The sequence below is a fragment of the Pseudochaenichthys georgianus genome, unplaced genomic scaffold (genome assembly GCF_902827115.2).
Source record: "Pseudochaenichthys georgianus unplaced genomic scaffold, fPseGeo1.2 scaffold_895_arrow_ctg1, whole genome shotgun sequence".
Taxonomy (NCBI): Eukaryota; Metazoa; Chordata; class Actinopteri; order Perciformes; family Channichthyidae; genus Pseudochaenichthys; species Pseudochaenichthys georgianus.
The window spans coordinates 13,059-41,001 of NW_027263429.1; the positions used below are offsets into that span (position 1 = coordinate 13,059).

The following is a 27,943-nucleotide window of genomic DNA, read 5'->3' on the forward strand; positions in this document are numbered from 1 at the left end:
TGTATTAGTGAAACTCTTATTGTTTACATTATTAAAAAAATGAAACAAAAGGAGACACTTGTACAGGTGATTTTGTTCTAGGATTAAATCGTAAAATCATCAACTAAAATGAAAGGGTTCAAAGCAAGTGTGTGTGTTGTGACAGCCAGTTTGCTGGGTGGAGTTTTTGTATGGAGTCATATCACAGTGCAGTATAACAACCACAGTGATACATTGTGTGACAAAAACCCTTTCCACTGGAGGACATGTGGTGCTATGAAGGAAACCAGGAGGTGAGATATGTGACCTACATAACCTCCTCATGAGAAGCACAGATGTATGATAGTTGAAAATAATGTGATCAATTACATAGGATTTTGTTAGGCAACATGGGCTTATAAATTACTAGTCGGAATCTGGTAAGGACGGTAAAAAGAATTTGCTTTGATGTTTAAAAAAGATACATAAAAAATACCAAAAGAGAAAGTACAACGAAAAGTAAGAGCAGACAAAAGGGAGAAATACAATGAACTGTATCAAGCAACGGTTTTTGTATGAGCGTGTGGCACTGTGGATGGCATGGCAGCCACAGTGATATTGGGCAATACAAAAACCTGAACCACAGGGCTCATACACTTTTTCACCAATGATTTTCAATGACTTTTCCATGACCTTTACCTAATTTTACATGACCAAAACTATTACTCTTTCTCAGCGGCACCACTGAAAATTGTTTATTTTAACATGGAACAGGAAAATAAGGTCTGCATATGAAACATGTTGTGCCTGTCTAAAACAAATCACGCTTCTACAGGCTAAAGCCACTGTAGACTAGACTCGAGGGCGTGATGGTAAAAATCTCACCAGCAAAATACCTCGACAGTGAAATGCCATTTTATGTTTCATTACTATACAGTATTTATTATCATTATAGTATTAATATTTCGGCGATTAGATGAAATATAAATTATAGTTAGTTACATTTCCATGACTTTTCCAAAACTTTGGGAAAAATATTGTTTTCCATAACTTTTCCAGGACCTGGAATTTGCATTTAGAATTTCCATGACTTTTGCAGGTTTTTAATGACCGTACGAACCCTGGAACTAAAATACTCAAAAAAGCTTGACCTACCAACAGTGTTAATAACACCTTTCTGCTGGGTTAACCCACACTTAACTTTGGACAACATGCCTGAATACAATATGCCCAGTTTGAAATATGAATCATCCTGTCAGAGCCTTTTGATCTTATTACATGCTGGAGTAATTCTGCTTCTCGTTTAATTTAGGAGGATATTACACACATTTGTTTAATTGCACCATTTCCATAATGTAAAGCCATTGTTCAGGTGTATATGCAACACAACAGATGAAAAAAGAAAATATTAGAAAACTATTGCACTGATGGTTCCTTTTACAAGATTAGATTATAAGATTACAAACACAGAGCAACATGTGTGTGTTGTCATGTCAGTCAGTGTACTGGGTGGAGTTTTTGTATGGAGCTGTATCACAGTGCTCCATATAGCGGCTCCCACAGTGATACATTGTGTGACAAAAACCTATTTGCACTGACTGAAGGGAATGCTGTGTATGATGCTGATGATACAAAAGACGGCTCAGAAGGTCAGAGTGCTTTCTGATGCCTGTATTTGTACAAAATAAACTCTTAAGATGAGTAAAGATGCTTAAGAAAAAGATTAAGATAAGACACCATGTTGTTATCCAGAGGGAAATTGCTGTGCAGGAGTTGCTAATACTAATCAGGGCTGGGCGGTATGACAACAACTCAGTATTTTTCCAAATTATAACGGTATCACAGTGTATCATGGCATTTATTTATTTTTCAATGAGTGGAAATGTATTTACATTTATAAGTTTTGGCTACACACAAACACACCTGATCAGCAGTGGCCCTCATGAGTCTTATTTGGGGAAGGAATCAAAATGCATGAAACAGCTGCAAAATGTAAAACATTTTATTGTGCAAACGTTGCGTACCACATAACAACTAACAAGAAAAGCATTGTTTGAAAATGTAAACAAATCCCCCCTTCCCTGAAACTGCACATTTGAATTATGATTGACCTTCAAACTTAGGTTCAGAATAAAAGAAGAAAGTGCAACTTAATAAACCTCACTTCAAGCCAAGGTACACAACACAGACAAGTATTTAAACAAATATAACTAGTGCAACTTGGCTGGCACTGCACGATTATCCCTCAATATAGAGACTTTAACACACTTTATTTAACAGTCGAAATGGCTACACTATGAACATCATAAAGGCACCAAAGCTTAACATTATGTACAGACTAGTGAGGCGACATTAAGGCTTTGGTAAAGCTTGTTGAGGATTGAGACATCAAGACATGTCAGACATTACACATTTTGTAACACTGCAACGGTATTGCGGTATATGAAAAAATCACATCATACGGTATAAAGTTCACGGTATGAAAACGGTATACCTCCCAGCACTAATACAAACCATACGAAAACAGCAAATATAAAAATATAAAATACAAATATATTTAATTGCAAAAGAAAGTTAAAAGTAAGGAATAGTCTAATCTAAAAATATATTAGTAGTCAATATGTTATATTGCACTTAAGGTCCCATTACTGCTCATTAAGTTTCAACATGATATAAGTTGTTGTGGTTGAGTTGTAATGATAAATAATTAAATACTGACAATACAAATGGTGGTTTAAGAGCTTAAAACTGATAAAGTGACCTTAACACCCAGAAGATTGTGGTCATAAAAAAGTTATTAGGTTTCCAAGTGTAAAATGACAAAAATAATATAAATATATTGTATGATTTCAGTTAAAAAAAAAGGAGTGCTGAAATATTGTGAATACTCCTGCCGAGTACAAAACATTGACCACACACACTGTCAGGTTTTTGTACGAGTATGTGGCACTGTGTGGAACGGGGGGGGCACAGTGCTATATGGTAATACAAAAACCTGTCCTAAACTGAATGGAGGCCCAGAGTCACTATACCTAAAACCTTAGAAACCCACAAACCCCAGAAAAGCTGTTTTTGTCTTGCTATCATATCATATTTTTCAAAACGCCATTCATCACTCATCAGAAGCGTGTGAATGTAATTTGTCCTTAATCTTGATATAGATCCATTACTATATGTTTTAGTGGTGTTTGGTTGCAGACAGAATATCAACCATGCAACAAATAATGCAAAGGTTTTTGTATATGCCACATATAAGTATGTGGCACTAGGTACTGTATGCAGCAACAGCAATAATGATATCAAAAATTATATATTTCACATACTGAAAAACTAAAAGAGGAATAAGGTGGGCCTACTTACAAATTACAGTTTAAAGTATGTTTTTAACTTGATGAATGGTCACAACGTAAGGATCCAACATGTATTTGATGAGAAAATGAACTGCAAACTGCGACCCATAACTTTAAATGTTCTATACAAACACACACATACACTCAAAACAGTTAGACTAAGTAACAGACACTATCAAAAGATAAATGAAAATGTGGGTACTTTTTGACTTCCTTGCTGGTTAATATTTATGTAACACAGAGGAAACAACCTTAACCACAGCAGGTGTTTCCTCATCCAGTCAACAAACTGAACGTTTAGACTGAAAGCCAAGGGCTCAGAAACCAGCCCGATAAGACATGATAATACTTAACGCAAAAGCATGCCAGAAAAATTGTATGTTTTATGTTTTCAAGATTAAAAAAGTTATTGAATCAAGCAATTCCATTCTAATAGATAACATTTGTCTTAGCCAGTACCATTGAAAAGTATTTACTACGTAGACTTAGTGACTTTGTCTATCACAGAATAAACATTTAAAAACATTTTAATGGTTTTAGGATTTCATGCAATTTAGTCTAACTAGGTAAGATAAGGTTAGCACGAGAGCAGCCTCAACGAATCAGCCCATTTTTGTGGGAAGAAATGTCTCGGTTACATGTTAGCTACAGGACTACTAGTCAGGACGCGCGTGAACTGCGAGCGCCGAAGCCTTGCAGCGGCAAAACTGTGGCGCGCTTACACTATTGCGTCGCATAAGCGCATAAAAGGTGCGCCGCATTTGAGCTTCAGGTGAGGCTCCCTCTGCAAGATTAGGGCCCCTCCGCGAGGCCCCCTCCACGAAGTGAGGCCCCACGGCGGCCCTGTGTGTAACCATTAACCAATAACTAACCAAGGTATCCCCCTCCGCCTTATCACCTGAATCTCCTCAGAGCACTATTGTGTTCTTTGGAACCAAATATCTCTCAGAGGGGCGTGGGGAGGGGCTCCTTATTTTCATCTAAAGTAACAGACAGAGAATCAGCACTTTTGAAACAGGGCTGAAACAGAGGGGTTTATGGGATGTTGCAATGATCTGTATGGTGTTTGGAGCCAAACACTTCAGAGACATGTTTTGTATATGAGACCTATAATATATTGATGAAAAACAGTATGATATGGGACCTTTAATATAATATGGGATACACACTGTTAATGGCAACTTTATTCTGGGGACACTGACGGAGTGCTAATGGGGACATCTATGGCTCAGAATGTAGATATTTGTCCGAGGTCATGGTACAGTTTGCAAATATTTCGTCAAAAAAAGTAGAAAAAATAGGAACTTTGACCAGGTAGATGACATGTCGATCAACAAAGATCTTTACAATTCACCAGAGATCAAAAAGAAAGTCAAAGCCACTCAAAACCATAATATCAATAGCACACTATATGGAAAAAAGTATTAGGACACTGCTCTTAATCATTGAATTCTGTTTCATTCACTCCTATTGCCACAACCAAGCAGCTAGCCATGCAGTCTGCCTTTACAAACATTTGTGAAAGAATGGGTCGCTCTAAAGAGCTCACTGAATTCAAACGTGGTTCTGTAATAGGATGCCACCGTTGCAACAAGTCAGTTCGTGAAATGTCTTCTCTCCTTGATATTCTACGATCAACTGTAAGTGGTATTTTTGCAAAGTGAAAACGTTTAGGAACCACAGCAACGCATCAACGAAGTGTAAGACCACTTAAAGTTACAGAGAGGGTTCGCCGAGTGCTGAGGCGCATACTGCGTAAAAGTCGCCAAAGCTCTGCTGACTCAATAACTGCAGAGTTCCAAACCAGCTTTGGCATTACTATCAGCACCAAAACGGTGCACCGGGAGCTTCATGGCATGGGTTGTCATGGCCGAGCAGCTGCATGCAAGCCTTACATCTCCAAGCACAAAGCCAAGCGTTGGATGGATTGGTGTAAAGCACCACAGGACTCAGAGCAGTGGAAACTGGCATGACTGTGCCCAAAGCAATGTCCATTAAGGCATGGTTGGATGAGTTTGGTGTGGAATAATTTGACTGACTCGCACAGAGCCCTGACCTCAACCCCATTAAACACCTTTGGGAAGAACTAGAACGGAGAGCCAGGTCCTCTCGTCCAACATCAGTGTCTGACTTCACAAATGCTCTTCTCGATGAATGGGCAAAAATTCCCACAGAGACACTCCAAAATATTGTAGAAAGCCTTCCCAGAAGAGTGGAAGCTGTTATAGCTGCAAAGGGGATTCCTAAACATTTGGAATGGGATGTCATAAAGCTCCTGTAGGTGTAATGTGTATGTGGCCCAATACTTTTGTCTATATAGTGTATGTCGAAGCTAGACTATAGAAGAAAGGTTGGGGAAACACAACATTAAGTAGGATTGATAGTCTTGGGACCGTGGATGTCAGGTCAAAAATCCATTCAATGACTGACAAGTTGTCAGGACAAAAAGTGGTGGACCAACGGAATAGCAGACCATTATTGCCATCCATAGGACCACACCGCCACTCTGGCTTAGAACAAACACTAAATCAAAGATCTTCAACCCACCTCACAAGTTCCTGCATATGTAGGTCTGGGACAAAGTGTGGTCTAATGTTAAGTTTTCAAAAACTAAGCTTAACTCTCTTGAGGCTCTGTGATTTGTTTTGATAAGTTCTACAATACTTGTTTAAATTGGCTACTTGTGCACTATAGAACTACTCATTGCCTTTTGCGTAAGGCAAGTTTATTTATATAGCACTTTTCAACACAAGGCAATTCAAAGTGCTTTACAAAAAATGAAAGACATTAAGAAAATGGCATTTAAAATCAGTCATTAAAAAGAAAAGCTAATAAAATAAACATTAAAAGAAAAATACATGGATAAAAGTTACAGTGCAGTCTAAGATATGAATAGTTCAATTAAACATTAAAATAAAAAGTACATGGATAAAAGTTACAGTGCAGTCTAAGATATGAATACTTAAATTAAAAGCAGCGACAAAAAGAAAAGTCTTCAGCCTGGATTTAAAAGTAGTCAGAGTTGCAGCGGACCTGCAGGTTTCTGGGAGTTTGTTCCAGATGTTTGGAGCATAATAACTGAACGCTGCTTCTCCATGTTTAGTTCTGACTCTGGGGACAGAAAGCTGACCAGTCCCTGAAGACCTGAGAGATCTGGATGGTTCATAATTTAGCAGGAGGTCAGAAATGTATTTTGGGCCTAAACCATTCAGTGCTTTATAAACCAGCAGCAGTATTTTGAAATCTATTCTTTGACACACAGGAAGCCAGTGTAAAGACTTCAGAACAGGAGTGATGTGATCCACTTTCTTAGTGTTAGTGAGGACTCGGCTGCAGCTTCCTAATAGATTCTTTAGTGAGACCTGTAAAGACACCATTGCAGTAGTCGAGTCTACTGAAGATAAAAGCATGGACAAGTTTTTCCAAATCCTGCTGTGACATTAGTCTTTTAATCCTAGATATGTTCTTTAGGTGATAGTAGGCTGATTTAGTAACTGTTTTAATGTGACTGTTGAAACTCAGGTCAGAGTCCATGACTACACCTAGATTTCTGGCTTTATCTGTTGGTTTGAACATTGCAGACTGAAGCTCAGCGCTAACTTTTATATGTTCTGACTTGGCTCCAAAAACCATTACCTCAGTTTTATCTTTGTTTAATTGGAGAAAGTTCTGACACATCCAGTCATTGATTTGTTCAATGCACTTACTCAGTGTTTGAATTGGAGCATAGTCTCCTGGTGAAATTGTTACGTAAATGTGTGTGTCATCTGCATAGCTATGGTAACTTATTTTGTTGTTTTTCATTATCTGAGCCAGTGGTAGCATGTAGATGTTAAAGAGAAGAGGCCCCAAGCCTTGAGGAACCCCACATGTCATATTTGTCAACTCAGATGTGTATTTACCTATAGAAACAAAGTTGTTTCTGTCCTTTAGGTAGGATTCAAACCAATTTAGAACTGTTTCCGAAAGTCCCACCCAGTTTTACATATTTTCAAGGCAAATGGAGTTTGCCTGAACAAGTCAGGAGTGAAATTGTTTATCTCTAACATATTCAACTGCCTGCGTCATCAATCTGTTCCCTCTGCCAAGGACAAGCGGCAAGAGGAATCAAAACAGGAGAAAGACACAAGAAGAATTATCACTGCACCCGCCTGAGGAATGTTCTGATTATGGGAGACCTACAGTATGAGACACATGGAGGAGTCTCCACTGCCCGTCACCCCCCCCCCCCTGTCAACGCCTTTGAGGATACTCCGTTCACCCTTTCACCCTCGCCCACCCTCCTGGAGATCGCTGAACATACAAAGGAGATACAGAGGGCTGGCACCGATTCCTTCCTGGAGTTCAAAGACCAAACTAAGGCGATACGCAGGATTGGCAGCATGTCCTTTACCCCCGCTCCTCAACGACGGCCACCAAAATCACTGCAGAGACGCGCACCATCTCCCCCGTCCTCATCACCGCGCCTACGTCAACCACTTGCCCCCCCTGGCAGCATGTCCTCTACCCCCGCACCATCTCCCCCGTCTCCATCACCGTGCCTACGTCAACCACCTCCCCTCCCTTCAAGAAAGCATCTGCAGTCTCCGAAGCCTGATAAGGATGTGTGTGTACAAAACAAAACAAACTCTTACTGATATGTGCTGGGTCCAGGCTCAAGGGCGTATGGCACTCTCAACTCTTTCCAGCACATGCCGGGGCCCTGCCTGCCAGTAGCTTTGCTGATATCTGTGTTGATAGGTAATAGATTAAGAGCGGTGAATCATCTTAGAAACAGGAAGCGCTCAAACGTTTGTGTGAGTTTTTCTAATTTAGCAGTGATTCCATGTCAGACACAGCTTGTTACAAAAAACCTGACTGATAGTGTGTTTAACAAACTTAAACTAGCTTTATTAAATGTCAGGTATTTGGCAGGAAAAACATTTTTAATCAATGATTTTATCACTGAGCACAATCTCGATTTTATGTTTTTAACGGAAACTTGGATTGAACAAAATAACAGTGCAGCTGTTCTTATCGAATCAACCCCTCCCAACTTTAGTTTTATGAGTCAGGAAAGAATGCATAAGAAAGGGGGTGGAGTTGCTATTCTGTTCAATGATTCCCTTCAATGCAGGAAGACATCGTATGGAAACTTTGATTCTTTTGAATATGTGGCCCTTCAGCTGAACAACTGTTTTGTGTTCTTGATAGCGATGGACTGACTCAGCATGTGACGGAGCCCACGCACAATAAGGGGCACACTCTGGACTTAATTATCTCAAAGGGTCTGAATATCTCTAAGGTTGTGGTGACTGATGTTGCGCTCTCTGATCATTCCTGTGTGTTCTTTGAGAGCTCTATTTCTGTTCACAAAAATGTTCAAAAAGAGGTAACCACAAAGCGATATTTAACTGAAAATACTAGGGAAATGTTTACTCAGAATTTTTCTTCCACACTTGCCCCTGCTAACATCTCAGTAAATGAACTAGTAGATCATTTTAATTCAAAAATTAAAAATGTTATAGATGCCATTGCTCCAACTAAGGTAAAGGAAGTGTCTGGCAAGAAAATATCTCCATGGAGAAAGGCCATGACCGTGAGAACAGAAAAAAGAGAATGTCGAAAAGCTGAACGCAGGTGGCGAAAAACAAATCTTCAGGTTCACTTTGAAATCTATAAAGAGAGACTTGGCCTTTATAATTTGGAATTGAAAAACGCACGACAATCGTTCTTCTGAACGATTGTCGTGCGTTAACACGTTGACGTTAACACGTTGACGTTAACACGCTGACAGTGTTCAGAACTGAACACTGTCAAACGCTGAACTGAACAGTTACAACTTCCAACTCCACTACTTTTTAATAGTTGTATTAACTTATGAACTGATCGACATCAGAGATGCAAAATATCATCCCTGTGTTGTTTTTTTATATTGTAAACTGTATTTAAATAATGTGCGGGCATGTATGGATGTGTGAGCATGTTTAATGTGTATATGTTTATATAGATAATATATGTATTCGTTTTATGTGGAAATGCACTGCGAGGATTGCTTTTTTAAATTTCGTTGGACCTGGTGTGATGACAATAAAGGAATTCTATTCTATTCTCCGACATCATTACCAAAAACAAAAACAACGCACGTGCCTTGTTTGCTACCGTCGACAGACTAACTAACCCCCCAGTGTCAGTAGCCTCTGAATTAGCCAATGATTTTGCCTCCTTTTTCACTGACAAAATTCAGAAAATCAGACAAGCAGTCAGTGCCTCTGCATCAGGAACAGCAAATATGTTGTCTCTGTGTCCACTTAACATCAATGCAGACATCATGACACAATTCCATCAGATTAATGATAAAATCCTAGAGGACATTATACAACTTCTGAAATCCTCCTCCTGCTGCCTTGATATTATTGCAACAGGATTTTTCAAAGATGTTTTGCCTTGCATGGCCTCAGATCTACTTCATATAGTAAACAAATCTCTTCACTCAGGTATTTTTCCACAGGCCCTGAAAACTGCAGTCATTTAAACGCTCTTAAAAAATAATAATCTAGATGCTTCAGTAATGAACAATTACAGGCCCATATCAAACCTGCCATTTCTACGTAAAGCTGCATTCACATTTAATTTATACAGTTACCTCCCCTAGTTTGCACCGCTTAGCACAGCTGTAATCTGATTGGTTGCACATAAAAAGGTCAGTGAACACAGTCAAAGTTGAAATAATTTGAATTTGACAATGTCAAGCACCACATTTCCCGTAGAAACAAAACGGCAACGTCCGCGCAGAGACGTTTTGCCGCTTTTCATGTTAATGCAGCTTGGATGGGTGTGGCTATGTTAATGATAAAAGATTAGGTATTTAGTGCTTTAATGTTAAGCTGCATTTCAGGTCTCAGGCTCCAAAATTACATAACCAGAACAAATGACCATATCTTCCCTTCTAAAAGGGTTAAATTAATAATCCTTTTTCTCAAAGTAATGATAAACCTGTGAGTTGGATGTAGAAAAGTCCGAATCAATATAGATGTTTTTTATTTTAAAGAAAATTCAGATTGAACATAGTAAAAAAATGTAAATTATAGTGTCCGTCCAAATATTATTTGTTACTTATAGTGAAAACTACCCTTGGATGATGGTAAGGTAGATTTAAAGCTTTAGGAATCCAAAGTACAACATATAATAAGTACCCTGTATCAAGATTGATGCAAAACAAATGACATTTGACCTTTTTAGAGAGGTTTAGCAAAAAAAAACACTTCTGGGGTCATTTGGGTGGATTTTCCATATCTCTGGCCCCCCTTGGTCGATTTTGCTGATTGACATCTCTTTCTAACCGTCAGAGCCAATGGAATCGAGGGGAACTCCCACATACACACACAGCTTACTAAATAAGGAGTGAGAGAGATGCGTAGAAAAACCGGAAGCTGCGCTAACCTCTGGTGGCTACCATTAGCAGCTAATTTTTCTTCTCCGATTTTTGCATAAAAATGGAATTATGGATTATCAATACTTTTTTCAAAGTGACAGACCCATTGCTATAACCTATGGGTTAACCTTCAGCCACGTTTTTTCTCGTTGTAATGTCATTGAACACGACTTTTGATCAGAATAACAGCTAAGGTGAGCATATCTCCGTGTTTTGCTACCTAAAGCTACTCGTGTGTTGTCTGTATTTGTTTCTCCTGTCACGAGTTATGATCGCTCAGTGATGATCCTTATACTTCTATAATCTGTGGACTCTCAGGATGTTATCTAAGCTTGTTTGTACAGATACAATAAGTATATCGATCAATGTAGCTAGAGTTCTTAAGATTGTTTCGCTCGTAGCTAATTCAGAGGCTCGGCGCTAGCTTTGTGGTTTTTTGAAAAAAAAGAAAAAAAAAGATCAGTTAGCTGAGTTTCTTCCCATTACATGGATATAAAACATTCATAGTTTATTGAATATGAAGATGCCCTCAGACGCTGTTTCCTTAAGATGACGCGTTTTTCCCCCCGGTATCGGGTGTGCGGTGTAGAAGAGGTTTTAAGGTTTAAACGTGTCAAACTCTCATAAAGCCCCAACTGTGTCAGTACAGATACATACACTACAACTTGTATGTGTCTGTCGTCATACAACTGCAATTTTGGAATAACGGAATTGAAAAGTGGAGGAACGACTATTTACCTCTAGATTATTGCTTCAGATTGAACAACACATTACATAAGTAAACATGAATTTCGTATTAAAGTGTAACCATGAAGTAAACACCACCATTGCAATTGTATTATGAGATTGAATAAAATAACTTTTTACTCAAATAGTACACCAAGCATCCTGTGAACACAATGTTGGTGCTGCTTTTAACCACCTAAACGCATTTTCTCAAATGACATCATACATTTCTCAATTTAGGTGTAACCGTTTACATTAAGTGTGAATTCAATTCTTCACCTTCCAGCCAGTTCGCTATCACAATTTGAAGTAGGGACTTAAAATTAAACACCTTTATTTTGCTTTGATACAATTAAACCTGATAATAATGTTTAATGTTTCAGTGAAAATAAACACTAGCTGCATGGAAGGTTAGAAATGCAATCCTTACATGTGTAAAATGTTAAACACTAACATGTACACAAGGCTTGTAAGCTAGTTATTGGACTAAAACACAAGATATCTTTAAGACGGACAGTAAGTCTGTGTTTATAATAGATCAGGTTACAAAGAATACACATTTTTAAACTTCAATTGTGAATATGTGGACAAGGTCTATAACCATTGCTTCAGGAGCTGGAGGGTCTGATAAAGAGGAAGTGTTCACTAACCGTTGGCAAAACACACATACTTTTATATAACCCAGACCACAGGAAATGCATATCTCAAGGGAAGTGGTTAATAAATTGTACTGTACAGTGGGTATTGCTTCAGCAGTGAGACCAACGTGAATGCTTTTCTTGGCAAATATCATTTGAAGTATTTGTATTAGAAGCAGATTGTAATATATCACTGTGACGGATACTTTGACTACTGGGGGAAAGGAACACAAGTCGCAGTGACTTCTGGTGAGTAATAATTAAATATATATCAAGTGAAGACAATTCAATTTCTTTCAGGTTTATTGTTGCATTTTTCTATATTCTAACTCTGCTCATAAATAACATTAATCTGTAGCAAAAACAATATCACGGTGAATGTTAGGTATAAAGTAATTTACTGAATAGGTACCGTCATTTATTAGATAATAGTAGCTATAAAATATTTTGTACTAAGATCTATTGAAACATATCACTGTGACTACTACTTTGACTACTGGGGGAAAGGAACAATGGTGACCGTCACAACAGGTAACAAAAGCTTTTATGGTCTTTATATTGAAAATGTAATAATTACTCTATTGAATACATCATATTTAGATTTGGGAGCACCAAATGCATCTTTAAGGTGCTCCTTTTTGTACGTTAGATGTGTTGACACATTACACTGTGCTACGGTGCTTTTGACTACTGGGGTAAAGGCACAATGGTTACAGTCACATCAGGTAAGGCACTCTTATTTTTCTTTCTCTAATATACTTAAATCTCAACGTAAATAAATTGGTAGTTAAAAAAAAAATGAATTTCTGACACCATGCAATTCATTTAATTCTGGGATACTGTGAGACAAATCTGTTCAAATCAATACACTCAATTCAAAATGTTGAAAAGTGTCCTTGTTTGAAAAAGCTCAGGTAAACGTTTTTCAGAGGGTAGATTGTCAGGGTACAGGTTTTTGTATGCAGAGGTTGATAACTTGTTGAACTGTGACTACGCTTTTGACTACTGGGGAAAAGGCACAATGGTCACCGTCAGCTCAGGTATGTCATTTTAATATTTCCAATTAGAGAATGAAATGCCTAATCATCTAACTAAAATACATATTGTCATTTTCATGTAGTCACAACTATTGGTCAGTTTTAAAACAGCCAAAAGTCCTTTGCAGCCTGATAGAGAATCTGAGAAAAGCTTTACATGATTTTGTTCAGTTGTAAAGCAAGTCTAGCAACAGGTGTATATTTGAGCTTGATTGTAACTGCCGTAACCAAATTGTGTGACATTAAGTAAGGGACAGTAAAGTAATGAGTTTTTGTGAGAAGTGTCAGTTGACTCTCATAACTGTGGAAACTGGGCTTTCGACTACTGGGGAAAAGGCACTATGGTAACAGTGTCCTCAGGTAAGAATTTGACCATTTAAAGTCTACAACAAGGTGTTTTTCAGACTGCACAATATCATGTAAAGTTATTTTTTAGAATGTGAAGTCTAACTTAAAAAATAATGCTTTGAATACACAGTCAGTGATATTCTCAGTAGGACACAATGGTGGATATTTGCGGTAACTGTAGCTTGGGTTAGCAAGCGGATTTAATAATATAGTGTGATTAATAAAAAATGAAGTCAAACCTTTCCGCTCGCCATTAGATGTAGCCTTATAATACTAACAGCTAAGTAGATTCAGCACTGTGCTACTACGCAGCTTTTGATTACTGGGGAAAGGGTACAACGGTAACTGTTTCATCAGGTAAGAATACTTTCTTATTTCATACATAACCGCTACATTTGAGATTAAGAAATGGATGGTTAGTGACTTTAAACGTTCATCCATTTAACTCAAAAAGTGATTTAATTGAGGTAGGTTAAACATTATCCAACAATCAAAAATCTAGACGAAAGAGGGGAACATAAAAGGTGCGTGAAAGGATAATTTAAGAAATCAGGACGGTGCTTTGTTACATTTAATTCATCAACTAAATTGTCTTATCACTGTTTTACCTAATGCCTGGTGAAAATGTCTGTTATATACAATTTATTTGTAATTGTATTAACACGTATGTTATTTCTTTTTTCAGCCACTGCCACTATACCAACTGTGTTTCCTCTGATGCAATGTGGCTCCGGGACCGGAGGCACAGTCACTCTCGGCTGCTTGGCCACAGGCTTCACACCGTCTGCTCTGACCTACGGATGGAGCAAAGGGGCAAACTTGCCCTTGACAGACTTCATTCAGTACCCCCCCATACAGAAGAACAACTTCTATCAGGGTGTCAGTCAAATCCAAGTGAGTAGAGTGGACTGGGATGCCAATAAGGAATTCAAATGTACCGTGACACATCAAGCGGGAACGGCGGAGGGTGTCTTCGTAAAGCCAGGTAAGACCTTTGTTAAGTCAAATGTAAGTGTCTTAGTAGTTAATTAAAAATCTAGCAAATAAGTTTCTCATGGTGGAAAAACAATGTTAATTATCTGTTCTTATTAAATGAAATGGTATGTGCTTATCATAAATGTTAATTATTTGTTCTTATTCAATTAAATTAAATTGTCGCAGTGTGGTAATAACTTATATATAATATATAATATTTTCAGAATGAATAGGTTGGGAGTGTAGTGTCGAAGAAAGTTTTACACTTTATAGTGCACTGCTACAAGGCTACTTCTAGTCACTAATACTTAAGATACTGATAACATAAAATAAAATGTAAGATCAGTTGGTCACCTTATGTATATTTAAATTCCAAAAATAACAAATTTAACAAATATTGAAACAAAAAATTGTGCTTCAAGGCGTTGTACACAAAAGCTATTAAACAAGAGTTTATTAAATATGGCATCTTAAAACTAGTGTAAATCCTGCATATTGCAAATAAACAATTGAACAATTAACAATAAAAAGGAGGCAGCAAATAGCAGGAACACTTATGATAAGAACAATTCAACCTGTCAGTAAATATTCAAAACAAAGGAAGAGTCACTGTTAATTAAAGGCAATGTTGAATAAATATGTTTTAAGTTAACGGGGGAAATGTTTACAGAACTGTAATAGCCTTATAGTTTTGGTCCATTGTTAAATAAGACTGAGCTCAACCTTAACCTTTATAATGGTATACCGAGCTGCTCATTTTGTATATCGTCAAATGAATGAATAGCGGTTTAATTGTTCAAAAAGACAGATATACTCCCATCTGTCATTTCAAAGGAACATTAACACAGGAGAGCATGAAAATAGAATTCATTGTTGCAAAATGATGTGTGAAATAGTGTATCCTTAAATATTTTTTGTTTTAGAATAATAGGGATAACGGCCAAATCTTACAGTGAGGTGGAACGAGAAGGCTAAAACTCAGCTGTTAACTTGGTCTATTTGTTTCATTTCTAATTTACTGTACCTCTGCACCTGTTAAAAAAAACAGATAACTGCTATACTGTATGTCCTGCTTCTTTCCGTCGATCTGCATTTTACAAATGTCTGTCTGCTTCCCCTTTTATCGATGTTGATTATTAACTGTGTGTTCGCTTGTCCGAGCCTCTAATGTATATGCAGAAGCAAGCATGACAGCTCTGTTTGTTACATACAAGTCTTTTATTTTTTAACTATTAACTTTATTTATTTTTCTGCAGTCTTTATTAACAAGCTACAGGAAGTGTTAAACGGAAGAGCATAATCACCATGTGAAATACAAAAAAAGTCATACACTCAAATATAATATATGTGAATATAATAAAAAAATAAGCATTGTAGCACATTGTTCCCATTTGCTTCTGCATATATATATATATGATTATCTGCTTCTGCAAACACATTTGTGTATATGTTTGTTTTTCAGTGGTGGTTTATAGAGATCCAACTCTTAAAGTGTTAGCCTCCACTTCCTCTGAAGAAAGTGAGTCTCACTTCTCCTGCTTGGCCACTGATTTTTCACCTGACGAATATAAGTTCAAATGGCTGACAAACAATCAAGAAATCACAACCAAAATCCACGAGATGAAAACTCGTTCTGTGGAAAGAAAGGACGAGAATGGAACTTCACTGTACAGCGCAGCAAGTTTCCTCACGATAAATCCCAGTGACCCGACTTTGAAGAGCTCAGTCACATGTCTGTTTGAGGGGAAAGGGGAAAAAGGTCCAAGTTACGTGAATGAAACGATCACAAAGAAATCTCCAATTTCCGGTAAATGACTACTTTATCTTTAAAAATTGTATACAAAGAGTTCAATTTTCATGTTTTTGCAGCCATCTCTGTTTAATAATTCTTCACTGTCTCCTCATTTAAAAAAGGCGGCATAGATTGTTCTGAAGCAGATGCGGATGTACATATCATCGAACCCTCAATGGAGGACATGTTATTACACCACAAAGGAACGGTATCTTGTCAAGTCACGGTTAAAAAACCATCTCTGGATAAGATTTGGTGGGTGACCGAGACTGGAAATCCAATACTTGATGCCAAGCCAATTACCAACCTTGAGGGCCGTGAGGGAGTATTTAATGCTGAACTTACCATCACGTATGAAGAATGGATAGAGGGCACCAAGTTTGTCTGCAAGGTGGAACATAAAGATTGGATGTTGCCACTTACAAGATCCTACCAAAGGATTAATGGTAAGAATCTATGGAGCAATTGTTCAAAACCTGTTTTCAATTCCTCTTGTCATGCCATCAAACATAATGAGTGTTATCTTTTTGTGTATCATGTAGCAGGGATTTTCTTCTTTAGTTCTTCTATCTGTGGCCAGAGCCCTAATTGTTCTCTAATGCTTGCAGGAGGAACGACTCAGCGTCCATCAGTGTTTATGCTACCTCCCCTAGAACATACTAAAAAAGACACGGTGACCCTGACTTGCTTAGTGAAAGACTTCTACCCGAAGTATGTGTTTGTGGCTTGGCTTGTTGATGATCAGGAATCAGGCTTACAATACAACACCACAAGCCCTATAGAAAACCAGGGATCCTATTCTGCTTATGGCCAGTTAACTCTCAGCCTTGAACAGTGGAACGACAATGACACTGTGTATAGCTGTGTTGTTTACCATGAGTCTATGGTCAAAACAGGAACTAAAGCCATTGTCAGATCCATTGGGCACAGAACATTTGAAAGAACCAACCTGGTCAACCTCAACATGAACATCCCCGATACGTGCAAGGCTCCCTGCAATTAGATGTGATTCTGTGTCACTGTGTCTTCGGCTGTTTGTTGTTTAATGTTTGTGCTTGTTATATCACACTGTTTGTCGTTTTAATGCAGATTCAAAATAAAAAAAAGCTCTTTGCAACTCAGTTGTTGTATGTCGCATGCTGTTTATGTCTTTATTATTTAATATTAGTTTGATCTCCATGTTTATCATACTTTAAGTGTAGAGTCACAGTGCTCTCCTAATGCAACAGACATTAGGTTAAGCCATCCGTGATTAAAATAGATCAAATGTAACAACATCACCTCACAAAATTTAATGAAGAAAATCTATTTGTTTATTGTTTTTTGTATACATAGTATTACCGTTGTTTGTGTGACTTGTCTTTGTGTACGTGTGTTTCTACTACTGGGTCTTGCAGCCCGACATAAGACAAATAGTTATTCACGGCCAAACTCCAGCTCTATGGTCGAATAATGAATTGACTAATTCACAAGCCAGGTCTTTCAAAAGCAATTCAAGATCATTGTAGGATGACTTTAATTATCATAATCAATTTTAGTGGGACCTTTAGCCCAGCCTTTTACACTTACAATAATGTATACAGTTACATTGTTTTTTATTTGTAGTTAAAATTGGATTGACTGACATTGATTTACTGTAGTTTCACACTGACCTGAGGTTATTAAGAGTGAGGGAGGGAAGTGATTATGATATGGTAATCATCTCATGAGCTATTTTGAATCTGCATTAAAACGACAAACACAGTGTGATATAACAAGCACAAACATTAAACAACAAACAGCCGAAGACACAGTGACACAGAATCACATCTAATTGTGGGCCTTGCACGTATCGGGGATGTTCATGTTGAGGTTGACCAGGTTGGTTCTTTCAAATGTTCTGTGCCCAATGGATCTGACAATGGCTTTAGTTCCTGTTTTGACCATAGACTCATGGTAAACAACACAGCTATACACAGTGTCATTGTCGTTCCACTGTTCAAGGCTGAGAGTTAACTGGCCATAAGCAGAATAGGATCCCTGGTTTTCTATAGGGCTTGTGGTGTTGTATTGTAAGCCTGATTCCTGATCATCAACAAGCCAAGCCACAAACACATACTTCGGGTAGAAGTCTTTCACTAAGCAAGTCAGGGTCACCATTTCTTTTTTAGTATGTTCTAGGGGAGGTAGCATAAACACTGATGGACGCTGAGTCGTTCCTCCTGCAAGCATTAGAGAACAATTAGGGCTCTGGCCACAGATAGAAGAACTAAAGAAGAAAATCCCTGCTACATGATACACAAAAAAATAACACGTGTTTGATGGCATGACAAGAGGAATTGAAAACATGTTTTGAACAATTGCTCCATAGATTCTTACCATTAATTCTTTGGTAGGGTCTTGTAAGTGGCTCCATCCAATCTTTATGTTCCACCTTGCAGACAAACTTGGTGCCCTTTATCCATTCTTCATACGTGATGGTAAGATCAGCATTAAATACTCCCTTACGGCCCTCAAGGTTGGTAATTGGGTCAGCACCAAGTATTGGATTTCCAGTCTCGGTCTCCCACAAAATCTTATCCAGAGATGGTTTGTTAACCTTGACTTGACAATATACTGTTCCTTTGTGGTGTAATAACATGTCCTCCATTGAGGGTTTGATGATATGTACATCCGCATCTACTTCAGGACAATCTGTGCCGCCTTTTTTAAATGAGGACACAGTGAAGAATTATCCTACGAGTGTTTTGTATTGTTTTACGTCATGTAGGAGAGTTTTTCAGTCTTACCATTAATCCTTTGGTAGGATCTTGTAAGTGGTGTCATCTAATCTTTATGTTCCACCTTGCAGACAAACTTGTTACCCATCGTCCATGCCACATACGTGATGGTAAGATCAGCAACAAATACTCCCTTACGGCCTTTAAGGTTGGTAATTGGGTCAGCACCAAGTATTGGATTTCCAGTCTCGGTCTCCCACGAAATCTTATCCAGAGATGGGTTGTTAACCTTGACTTGACAATATACTGTTCCTTAGTGGTGTAATAACATGTCCTCCATTGAGGGTTTGATGATATGTACATCCGCATCTACTTCAGGACAATCTGTGCCGCCTTTTTTAAATGAGGACACAGTGAAGAATTATCTTACTGGTGTTTTGTATTGTTTTTACATCATGTAGGAGTTTTTCAGTCTTACCATTAATCCTTTGGTAGGATCTTGTAAGTGGTGTCATCTAATCTTTATGTTCCACCTTGCAGACAAACTTGTTACCCATCGTCCATGCCACATACGTGATGGTAAGATCAGCAACAAATACTCCCTTACGGCCTTTAAGGTTGGTAATTGGGTCAGCACCAAGTATTGGATTTCCAGTCTCGGTCTCCCACGAAATCTTATCCAGAGATGGGTTGTTAACCTTGACTTGACAATATACTGTTCCTTAGTGGTGTAATAACATGTCCTCCATTGAGAGTTTGATGATATGTACATCCGCATCTACTTCAGGACAATCTGTGCCGCCTTTTTTAAATGAGGACACAGTGAAGAATTATCTTACTGGTGTTTTGTATTGTTTTTACATCATGTAGGAGTTTTTCAGTCTTACCATTAATCCTTTGGTAGGATCTTGTAAGTGGTGTCATCTAATCTTTATGTTCCACTTTGCAGACAAACTTGGTGCCCTTTGTCCATGCCACATACATGATGGTAAGTTCAGCATCAAATACTCCCTTACGGAGAGTTTTTCAGTCTGTGGCTTCTGATCTGGTTTCATTTTCTCGTGTTTTACATTTGTTTCATGTCTATTTTGTATGTATTCATGCTATATTTTTATACAGTTGTTGATGTTCAGCACTTTGTTCAACTCTGTTGTTTTTAAATGTGCTATAGAAATAAATTGGATTGGATACATTAAGTGTAGAGTCACAGTGCTCTCCTAATGCAACACACATTAGGTTAAGCCATCCGTGTGTTAAGCAGTGATTAAAATAGATCAAATGTAACAACATCACCTCACAAAATCTAATGAAGAAAATCTATTTGTTTATTGTTTTTTGTATACATAGTATTACCATTGTTTGTGTGACTTGTCTTTGTGTACGTGTGTTTCTACTACTGGGTCTTGCAGCCCGACATAAGACAAATAGTTATTCACGGCCAAACTCCAGCTCTATGGTCGAATAATGAATTGACTGATTCACAAGCCAGGTCATGGCACATAAAGGGGTCTTTCAAAAGCAATTCAAGATCATTGTAGGATGACTTTAATTATCATAATCAATTTTAGTGGGACCTTTAGCCCAGCCTTTTACACTTACAATAATGTATACAGTTACATTATTTAAATTTGTGGTTAAACTTGGATTGACTGCCATTGATTTACTGTAGTTTCACACTGACCTGAGGTTATTAAGCGTGGGGGAGGGAAGTGATTATGATATAGTAATCATCTCATGAGCTACTGTTTTAAAGCTGGGTTTGTCAGGCATTAACTGAATAATTTCTGTACATCCAGACTCCAACCAAACGGACATTGACAAGAAGGTAGAAGGATATGACATGGGATACACAGAGGTAGAAGAAGATAACATGGGAAGCACAGCCATCACCTTCATCCTTCTCTTCCTCATCACTCTGCTGTTCTCCATTGGAACCACTGCTTTCAAGGTAACAATGAGTTGATTAGGTAATGATGTGGATTGAATTCAGCCAGAAAAAGACAACTGAGTAAATAGTTGGATGTCTTCTTTAAGGGGTGGACAGAAAACTCCACTAATATGAGAAGTTACAAAGGGTGCATGTAGTGAATAGACGTTGTAAATGAAATGTCAGAATATGTGATAATAATACGTGATAGTAATCATATCTGCCTTATTGTGAATTGGCTAGAATCAGGCAATAAGATAGGCAGCATGATACAAGGGTTATGATTCAATAAATTAACATAAGCAATACTATTTATTGTAATCTTATTTTATAAAAAACGTTTAAATAGTAAAGAACAACCAGCCATATGCATAAAATCTGAGTAAAACTAATTGCACGCGATCAGAACTGTGGGATCTGCATTGTTCACAGCTGCTTTAAACTTGATCTAAGTATTTTTTTGCAATCTGAGCAAAGGAATTAACTTTTGCTAAAGAGTAATACAACTAGGATTCTTTAGGTAAACAAATTAAATAAAAACAAAGTTTAACCCTTGTGTTGTGTTCGAAAGCTGTTACTGGTGTTCACGGGTTAATTTTGACCCATGATTTATCTAAGTCCAAAACAGTCACAAATAATGACTATCATCCAATATTGTTTTATCTACATCATAACTAACTTATTATGCATTCATAGCCGTATAATCCTGTTGTCCTTTTATTGTATGGCACCAAAACACATTTCACCACATATTTAAGTAAAAAATGTGATACAATTCAATCATTATATTCCCTATAGTGAAGACAGTGGATCATTACGTTATCTGACTATAATAGACTAATATTAGAATACAATTTCCCCCAAAAAAGTTTTTAAAACGTTATATTATTAACTACAGTAACCTCTGTGGTGTCTAAAGTCAAAGATAAATCTTGATTGGGCAACAAAAAACTAGAGCTTAGTTATTATATAATTTTAACTTGAAACGTGTCACGGGAGACCTGAACACTTAAATGGACATTGAACTATAAATAAAACATCCGTAGTCTTTTTGAGAAGTAATACAGTATCACCAAAGATAACCTCACATTATTCATATTTTCTTTATAGTAAATATAGTAATGTTTTTAATAAAAGGTAGTAATACATTATTAAAGAGTTTTTAGCAAAGTCCCAATATCAATGATGTAGGCATGTTGAGGGGCGGACACAGATCCTACAGTACAAAAAATCCCTTTTTACGTAAATAGTTTTAAAGACTTTTCTACAAAGATGTTAAGTCAACCCTATGGTAACCATCATACATAAAGTTTTGTCTTAACATTTTATTGAGTGTTGAATATTATCTTTCACATAGATTAATGAAGCTTAATGAATGAAATGAGAACAGCATACTACAACATAAGCCAGTTGTAACACTAAGTATTGATACCATTTATTGATACAGTTATTATTAGTTATTTCTAATCCATTTTCTTTTGTCTTTTCAGGTTAAATGAAACGAGGTGAACTTTCTGTAACTTTCTGGTTTTTGACATTTCTTTCTTATAAACTCATGATACCATGTAAGTTATCGCAACTGTCCTTTATCATTTTTCTTAAAAGAGCTTTGTGTGTTTTTGAAAAATAAATATTTCATTAAAGATAACCATTGACGTTGCTCTTGACGTTTTTTTGTAACCTACCCAGCACCTGGAATCAACAGCCCATGTTAAACTCATTATGTAAATGTGTAAATGTAAATTTATTGTTACAGTCGGTAAGTTCTCAAGTCTATTATTAATGGAATTGAGAACTAAAACCTTTATCAAAGTCATGAGAAGTCATGTAAAATCTATGTGAAAACTGATATGAGACATTTAAATGTGCACATTGTTTCTTTTACTGGCATAACCACACCTCACACCTGGTGGCTGTCATGCACCGTTGCTCTTGGCAGTGTTTCACTTCTGTATTTTGGTACTTTTTTGGGACCTGGGTGTTACTCAATGCTTCCGCTTGCTGCTTGCCCTGATCACTCTGCCCTGTCATTCTGCAACATCTGTGCAACAGACTTCAAGCCTCGTCTCCACCTGACTGTAAGACACCAGACCATTTAAAAGTACAACTCTGCCACCCAGCCTTATATGAATATAATACACCTAGATATAAAAAAAATGCAGTTGGTAACTTGACTAAAAAGGTATGTATATCATAAAAGACTAAATCATCTTATATTTGAAAATTGTCCACATCTAACTTTTAGAATGAGGCAAGTAATGGATATTTTCTCTATCTCAGTAGAGCGGATTGTCCCTCCAAATATCACACTACACCCTTTGTGGGAAGGTGAATTTGAGGCCTCACCAGTCAGACTCATCTGCACCCTAAGTGGCTACTTTCCTGACGGACTGACAGTGGAGTGGAAGCAGGACAACCAACATCTAACTAATGTGGGTACCCAGAAGAAGTTGCAGAGTGTGGAAAAAGAGGAGAACACCTTCAGTTTAAGCAGCGAGATTGTGCCGAATATCACAGAGTGGGCAGGTGGCTCAATTTATACATGCAAGTCCGTTCAAAAAAATACGGAATTTATAAAAACAATAAGTATTTGTCAACGTAAGTACAGCTACTACTTCACAGCACAATGGGGGAAAAAAAGGAGTGTTAATGAGAACATGTATAGACAAGTGTGTTTTTGGTTCCTGCAGTCCATGCAAGTGCTCCTCCCTCCATCCATGTGGAGATCCCCAGCTTCAAGACTGTAATGATGGCAGGATCCACGGTGAAAGCTACATGTTTGGTCCACACTATGTTTAAAGCCAAGGTGACCTGGCTGATGGATGAAGTGACAGAAAGTAGCTCAGTGCAGAGTAACACAACACATATTCTCAGTGAAGTGACGCTGACCTCAAGTCGATGGAAACAACTTGGCGTTCTGACATGTAAAGCTGACCATAAGTGCTTCTCATCCACTGAGAAGACTGTGAATGTTGCAGGTATGATTACTATACTATATGAATAATAGATGTCTTTGACAACTGAATACATAAAACAATATAATCTGCTTTGTTTTCTTCTATATCATCCAGGGCCTGCAGTTACAGCTCCATTGGTTGGCATCAGGAGATCTCTAAAGGATTTTCTGGAAGGAGAAAGTGCTGTGCTGAAGTGTGACGTCACAAAGCTCTCATCCCATGACCTGTACGTCACTTTTCAGAGCAACAGTGTTGACATTTCTGGCCAACTTTATGTCGATCTTCCTCAAGCCCCAGGCCTCCATTCAATCAGTACAAGTTTCTCTGTCCCTCAAAGTTACTGGAAGGAAAATGCAAAGCTCACCTGCAAAGTGAACCAAGGCTTCTCCAACAGCTTTGAATCAAACTCCATTGGCAGTATTTTTGGTGAGAGAAGTAATACTTTCTTCCTTGATGACAGTTGACATGTGTTTTAAACCTAAAATATTCACTTATTGTTTAATTGGTGCATTGATACATCTCATTTTTCAGTGGAGCCATCAGTGGAACTTCTCCTGGCCCCCAGTGAAGAATCAGGACCCCAGATACTCTCGTGCTCTGGATCGGGCTTCAACCCACAAATCAAATGGTCTCCTGAGTCTGAGCAAAGCTCTCAAACAACTAATGAAATCAGCATGGATGTCAATGGACGTGTGACGGTAACCAGTCAGCTTCAGATCCCTCAAGCAGAGTGGAGCACAGGGAAGGTCTTCACTTGTGAAGTTTATGACAAGTCTCTGGAAAAAACTGTGAGAAAGGACATCAGTGTCTGCTCAGGTAAAACTAAGTGGAGACTCAAAACTCCAACCATCTACTATGAACCATTTGACCAATCAAAACGTGTTTCAAAAACATTTGTTTAAGTATTGTGTCAGTATAATCTTAGAATATAAAAAGTATTTACAAAGGTATCATTGAATAGCATTTTGGTGTTGCATCATAATGTTTTTTCCTTGTTTCCTATCAGCTTGTTCAAGTGCCCCTCCCTCCATCCATGTGGAGATCCCCAGCTTCAAGACTGTAATGATGGCAGGATCCACGGTGAAAGCTACATGTTTGGTCCACACTATGTTTAAAGCCAAGGTGACCTGGCTGATGGATGAAGTGACAGAAAGTAGCTCAGTGCAGAGTAACACAACACATATTCTCAGTGAAGTGACGCTGACCTCAAGTCGATGGAAACAACTTGGCGTTCTGACATGTAAAGCTGACCATAAGTGCTTCTCATCCACTGAGAAGACTGTGAATGTTGCAGGTATGATTACTATACTATATGAATAATAGATGTCTTTGACAACTAAATACATAAAACAATATAATCTGCTTTGTTTTCTTCTATATCATCCAGGGCCTGCAGTTACAGCTCCATTGGTTGGCATCAGGAGATCTCTAAAGGATTTTCTGGAAGGAGAAAGTGCTGTGCTGAAGTGTGACGTCACAAAGCTCTCATCCCATGACCTGTACGTCACTTTTCAGAGCAACAGTGTTGACATTTCTGGCCAACTTTATGTCGATCTTCCTCAAGCCCCAGGCCTCCATTCAATCAGTACAAGTTTCTCTGTCCCTCAAAGTTACTGGAAGGAAAATGCAAAGCTCACCTGCAAAGTGAACCAAGGCTTCTCCAACAGCTTTGAATCAAACTCCATTGGCAGTATTTTTGGTGAGAGAAGTAATACTTTCTTCCTTGATGACAGTTGACATGTGTTTTAAACCTAAAATATTCACTTATTGTTTAATTGGGGCATTGATACATCTCATTTTTCAGTGGAGCCATCAGTGGAACTTCTCCTGGCCCCCAGTGAAGAATCAGGACCCCAGATACTCTCGTGCTCTGGATCGGGCTTCAACCCACAAATCAAATGGTCTCCTGAGTCTGAGCAAAGCTCTCAAACAACTAATGAAATCAGCATGGATGTCAATGGACGTGTTACGGTAACCAGTCAGCTTCAGATCCCTCAAGCAGAGTGGAGCACAGGGAAGGTCTTCACTTGTGAAGTTTATGACAAGTCTCTGGAAAAAACTGTGAGAAAGGACATCAGTGTCTGCTCAGGTAAAATGAAAATCAGTAATCATACCCTTGCAGTAAGTGTACATTAAACATGTTTTTGAATTTGAATCCTTTATCTCACAATCATTACTTGATTGGTGTTGCATGTGCTCCCCCTTTAAATGTCTTGTTCCCTTTTTCCAGTAACTCCAGCATCATCTACGACAGTTGGTGTGTATGTTCAGGGACCACCACTCCAGGAGCTTATGAATAAGAGACGGGTGAATATCACCTGTCTTCTGGTTGGCCCGTCTCTTAGTGATTTCTCTGTCAATTGGAAAGTAGATGGCAGTAATTCCCCGAATGCCCTTAAGGAGCCACCAGTGAGTCACAGCAATGGGACAGAGACTTTGTGGAGTTCTCTGATTGTGTCGGTGGAGGATTGGCATGCATATAAACATGTGTCTTGTGAGGCAACGCACCGATGTTCCAACAAGGTCTACGTGGATCATATAAACAAAATCAGAGGTAGTGTTATGCATAAAAAGCATATGATTTGTTGTGATTGCTTATAGCTGTTTCTAAACATAATTTGAGAAGGCATCAGAACCCTCCATAAAAAAATCCTACAAGATGTTTGATGATAAATGGTCATAATATAATTCTCTATTTCCTCTTGCCTTCTTTTTCCGTTTCTAAAGACATGTACCAACCAACAGTGAAGATAATACAACCGACTACCTCTGAAATGTCTACATCAGAAGTCAACGTACTAGTTTGCGAAGTTTCTGGATTTTTCCCGGCCAACATCATAGTGAACTGGGAAGAGAATGACCGGAGACTCCCCTCTACTCGTTACACCAACAGTCCTGCATGGAAGTACTCCGGGAGCAGCACTTATTCAATGAGCAGCAGACTTTCAAAAACTGACGACGACAATGAGCCCGCGTATTCTTGTGTTGTTACGCATGAGTCATCTGAAAAGCCTTTTAAAAGCACTATGAAGGATGTTTTCGGTGAGCCGTGTATAACTTTTAGTAAAATTGCAGTTGTTTATCATAATGGAGATGTGTTAAGATCAAAGGGGGGCCTACGCCTGGATTTTCATAATGACAGAATGTTGTTGATTGTATAAGCTAAAATACCGACACTCAAAATAATTTATTTTGACCGTGGACCGCGGTTTTTTGTCCACCGTAGCTTGCTCATAATGTTGCAGAGTAGCAGTAAGCAAAAAGGTAAAGAAGTGACTGTAAGCATTTCTTCCAATCAGAGCAGACTTTGTTTTTACAGGAGGGGAGAGAGAGATAAGCACTAACATGTCGCCAGAGATTATCAGAAGAACACTTGCTTTTTTACATTAAAAGCATTTTCTAGTAGAAACTATGGTATATCCCCTCTAAATACAGGTGTTTCTTGATTTTTTATAATCCAAATACAATTTAATTCAAAAATAACTGTCATGATCCTTTTCTCCAGCCACAGTGACATACAGCAAACCTTCGGCCACCATTCTCCAGAGCTCTGGTGAACTTGTTTGCTTGGTCTTTGGCTACAGTCCAGCTTCCATAAACATCACTTGGTTCCTCGATGACAGCAGGGAACTGTTGCACTACAACACTAGTGAACCCCACAGAGGCCCAAAGGGAACGTTCAGCATCCAAAGCCACCTTAGTCTGTCTCAAGTCATCTGGTTACCTGGGGTCAACATCACCTGCAGGGTGACGCATGCAAACACCAGCATATCCCTGAATTCATCAAAACCAGGTGCGAGTTTGTTTATGATCCATGTCTTTGTTGCAAATTAAAAAGGTCAACCGTCTATTGCAAGATAATATATTTTAACGTTCTCTCTTTCGGTGTGTCCAAGTCAATGTAGTATTTGTCGTGTCACACCACAACATTTAACTGACAAATCTAATTTTCATTATTTCACAGACAACTTGGAGGACTGTAATTTTCTAGATGACATCCTGCATGCAGATGTGAACCAAGAAACCGGTGTCGAAGGCTGGTATTTGGCTTTCACTTTTCTCTCGTGTTTCCTCATCTCCTTCATCTATGGTGTCTTTGCTACCATGTTTAAGGTAAGATAA

The 27,943-nt window shown here is 38.1% G+C and overlaps 1 protein-coding gene across 1 annotated transcript; it reads left to right on the forward strand.

The window, feature by feature from the left end:
* Positions 1-245: 245 nt before the first annotated feature.
* On the forward strand, positions 246-27,943 carry ighd (immunoglobulin heavy constant delta). The gene is made up of 23 exons (XM_034080123.2): positions 246-272; positions 12,260-12,335; positions 14,157-14,456; positions 15,909-16,253; positions 16,361-16,684; positions 16,847-17,235; positions 19,069-19,107; positions 19,478-19,516; positions 19,887-19,925; positions 20,607-20,646; positions 20,734-20,885; positions 22,554-22,588; positions 23,047-23,462; positions 23,555-23,842; positions 23,936-24,247; positions 24,353-24,637; positions 24,828-25,115; positions 25,209-25,520; positions 25,626-25,910; positions 26,052-26,375; positions 26,549-26,863; positions 27,327-27,614; positions 27,786-27,943. The coding sequence occupies exons 1-23, from the start codon at positions 246-248 to the stop codon at positions 27,941-27,943; spliced, it is 5,076 nt and encodes a 1,691-aa protein (XP_033936014.2).

Excerpts from the sequence above, each read along its gene's own strand:
- ighd (XM_034080123.2), top strand. The coding sequence starts at position 246 with ATGTGGTGCTATGAAGGAAACCAGGAG. Across the intron at positions 19,108-19,477 it reads TCCATGCCACATACGTGATG|ACAAACTTGTTACCCATCGT; the intron begins GTAAGATCAGCA and ends TCCACCTTGCAG. Across the intron at positions 25,911-26,051 it reads GGACATCAGTGTCTGCTCAG|TAACTCCAGCATCATCTACG; the intron begins GTAAAATGAAAA and ends CCCTTTTTCCAG.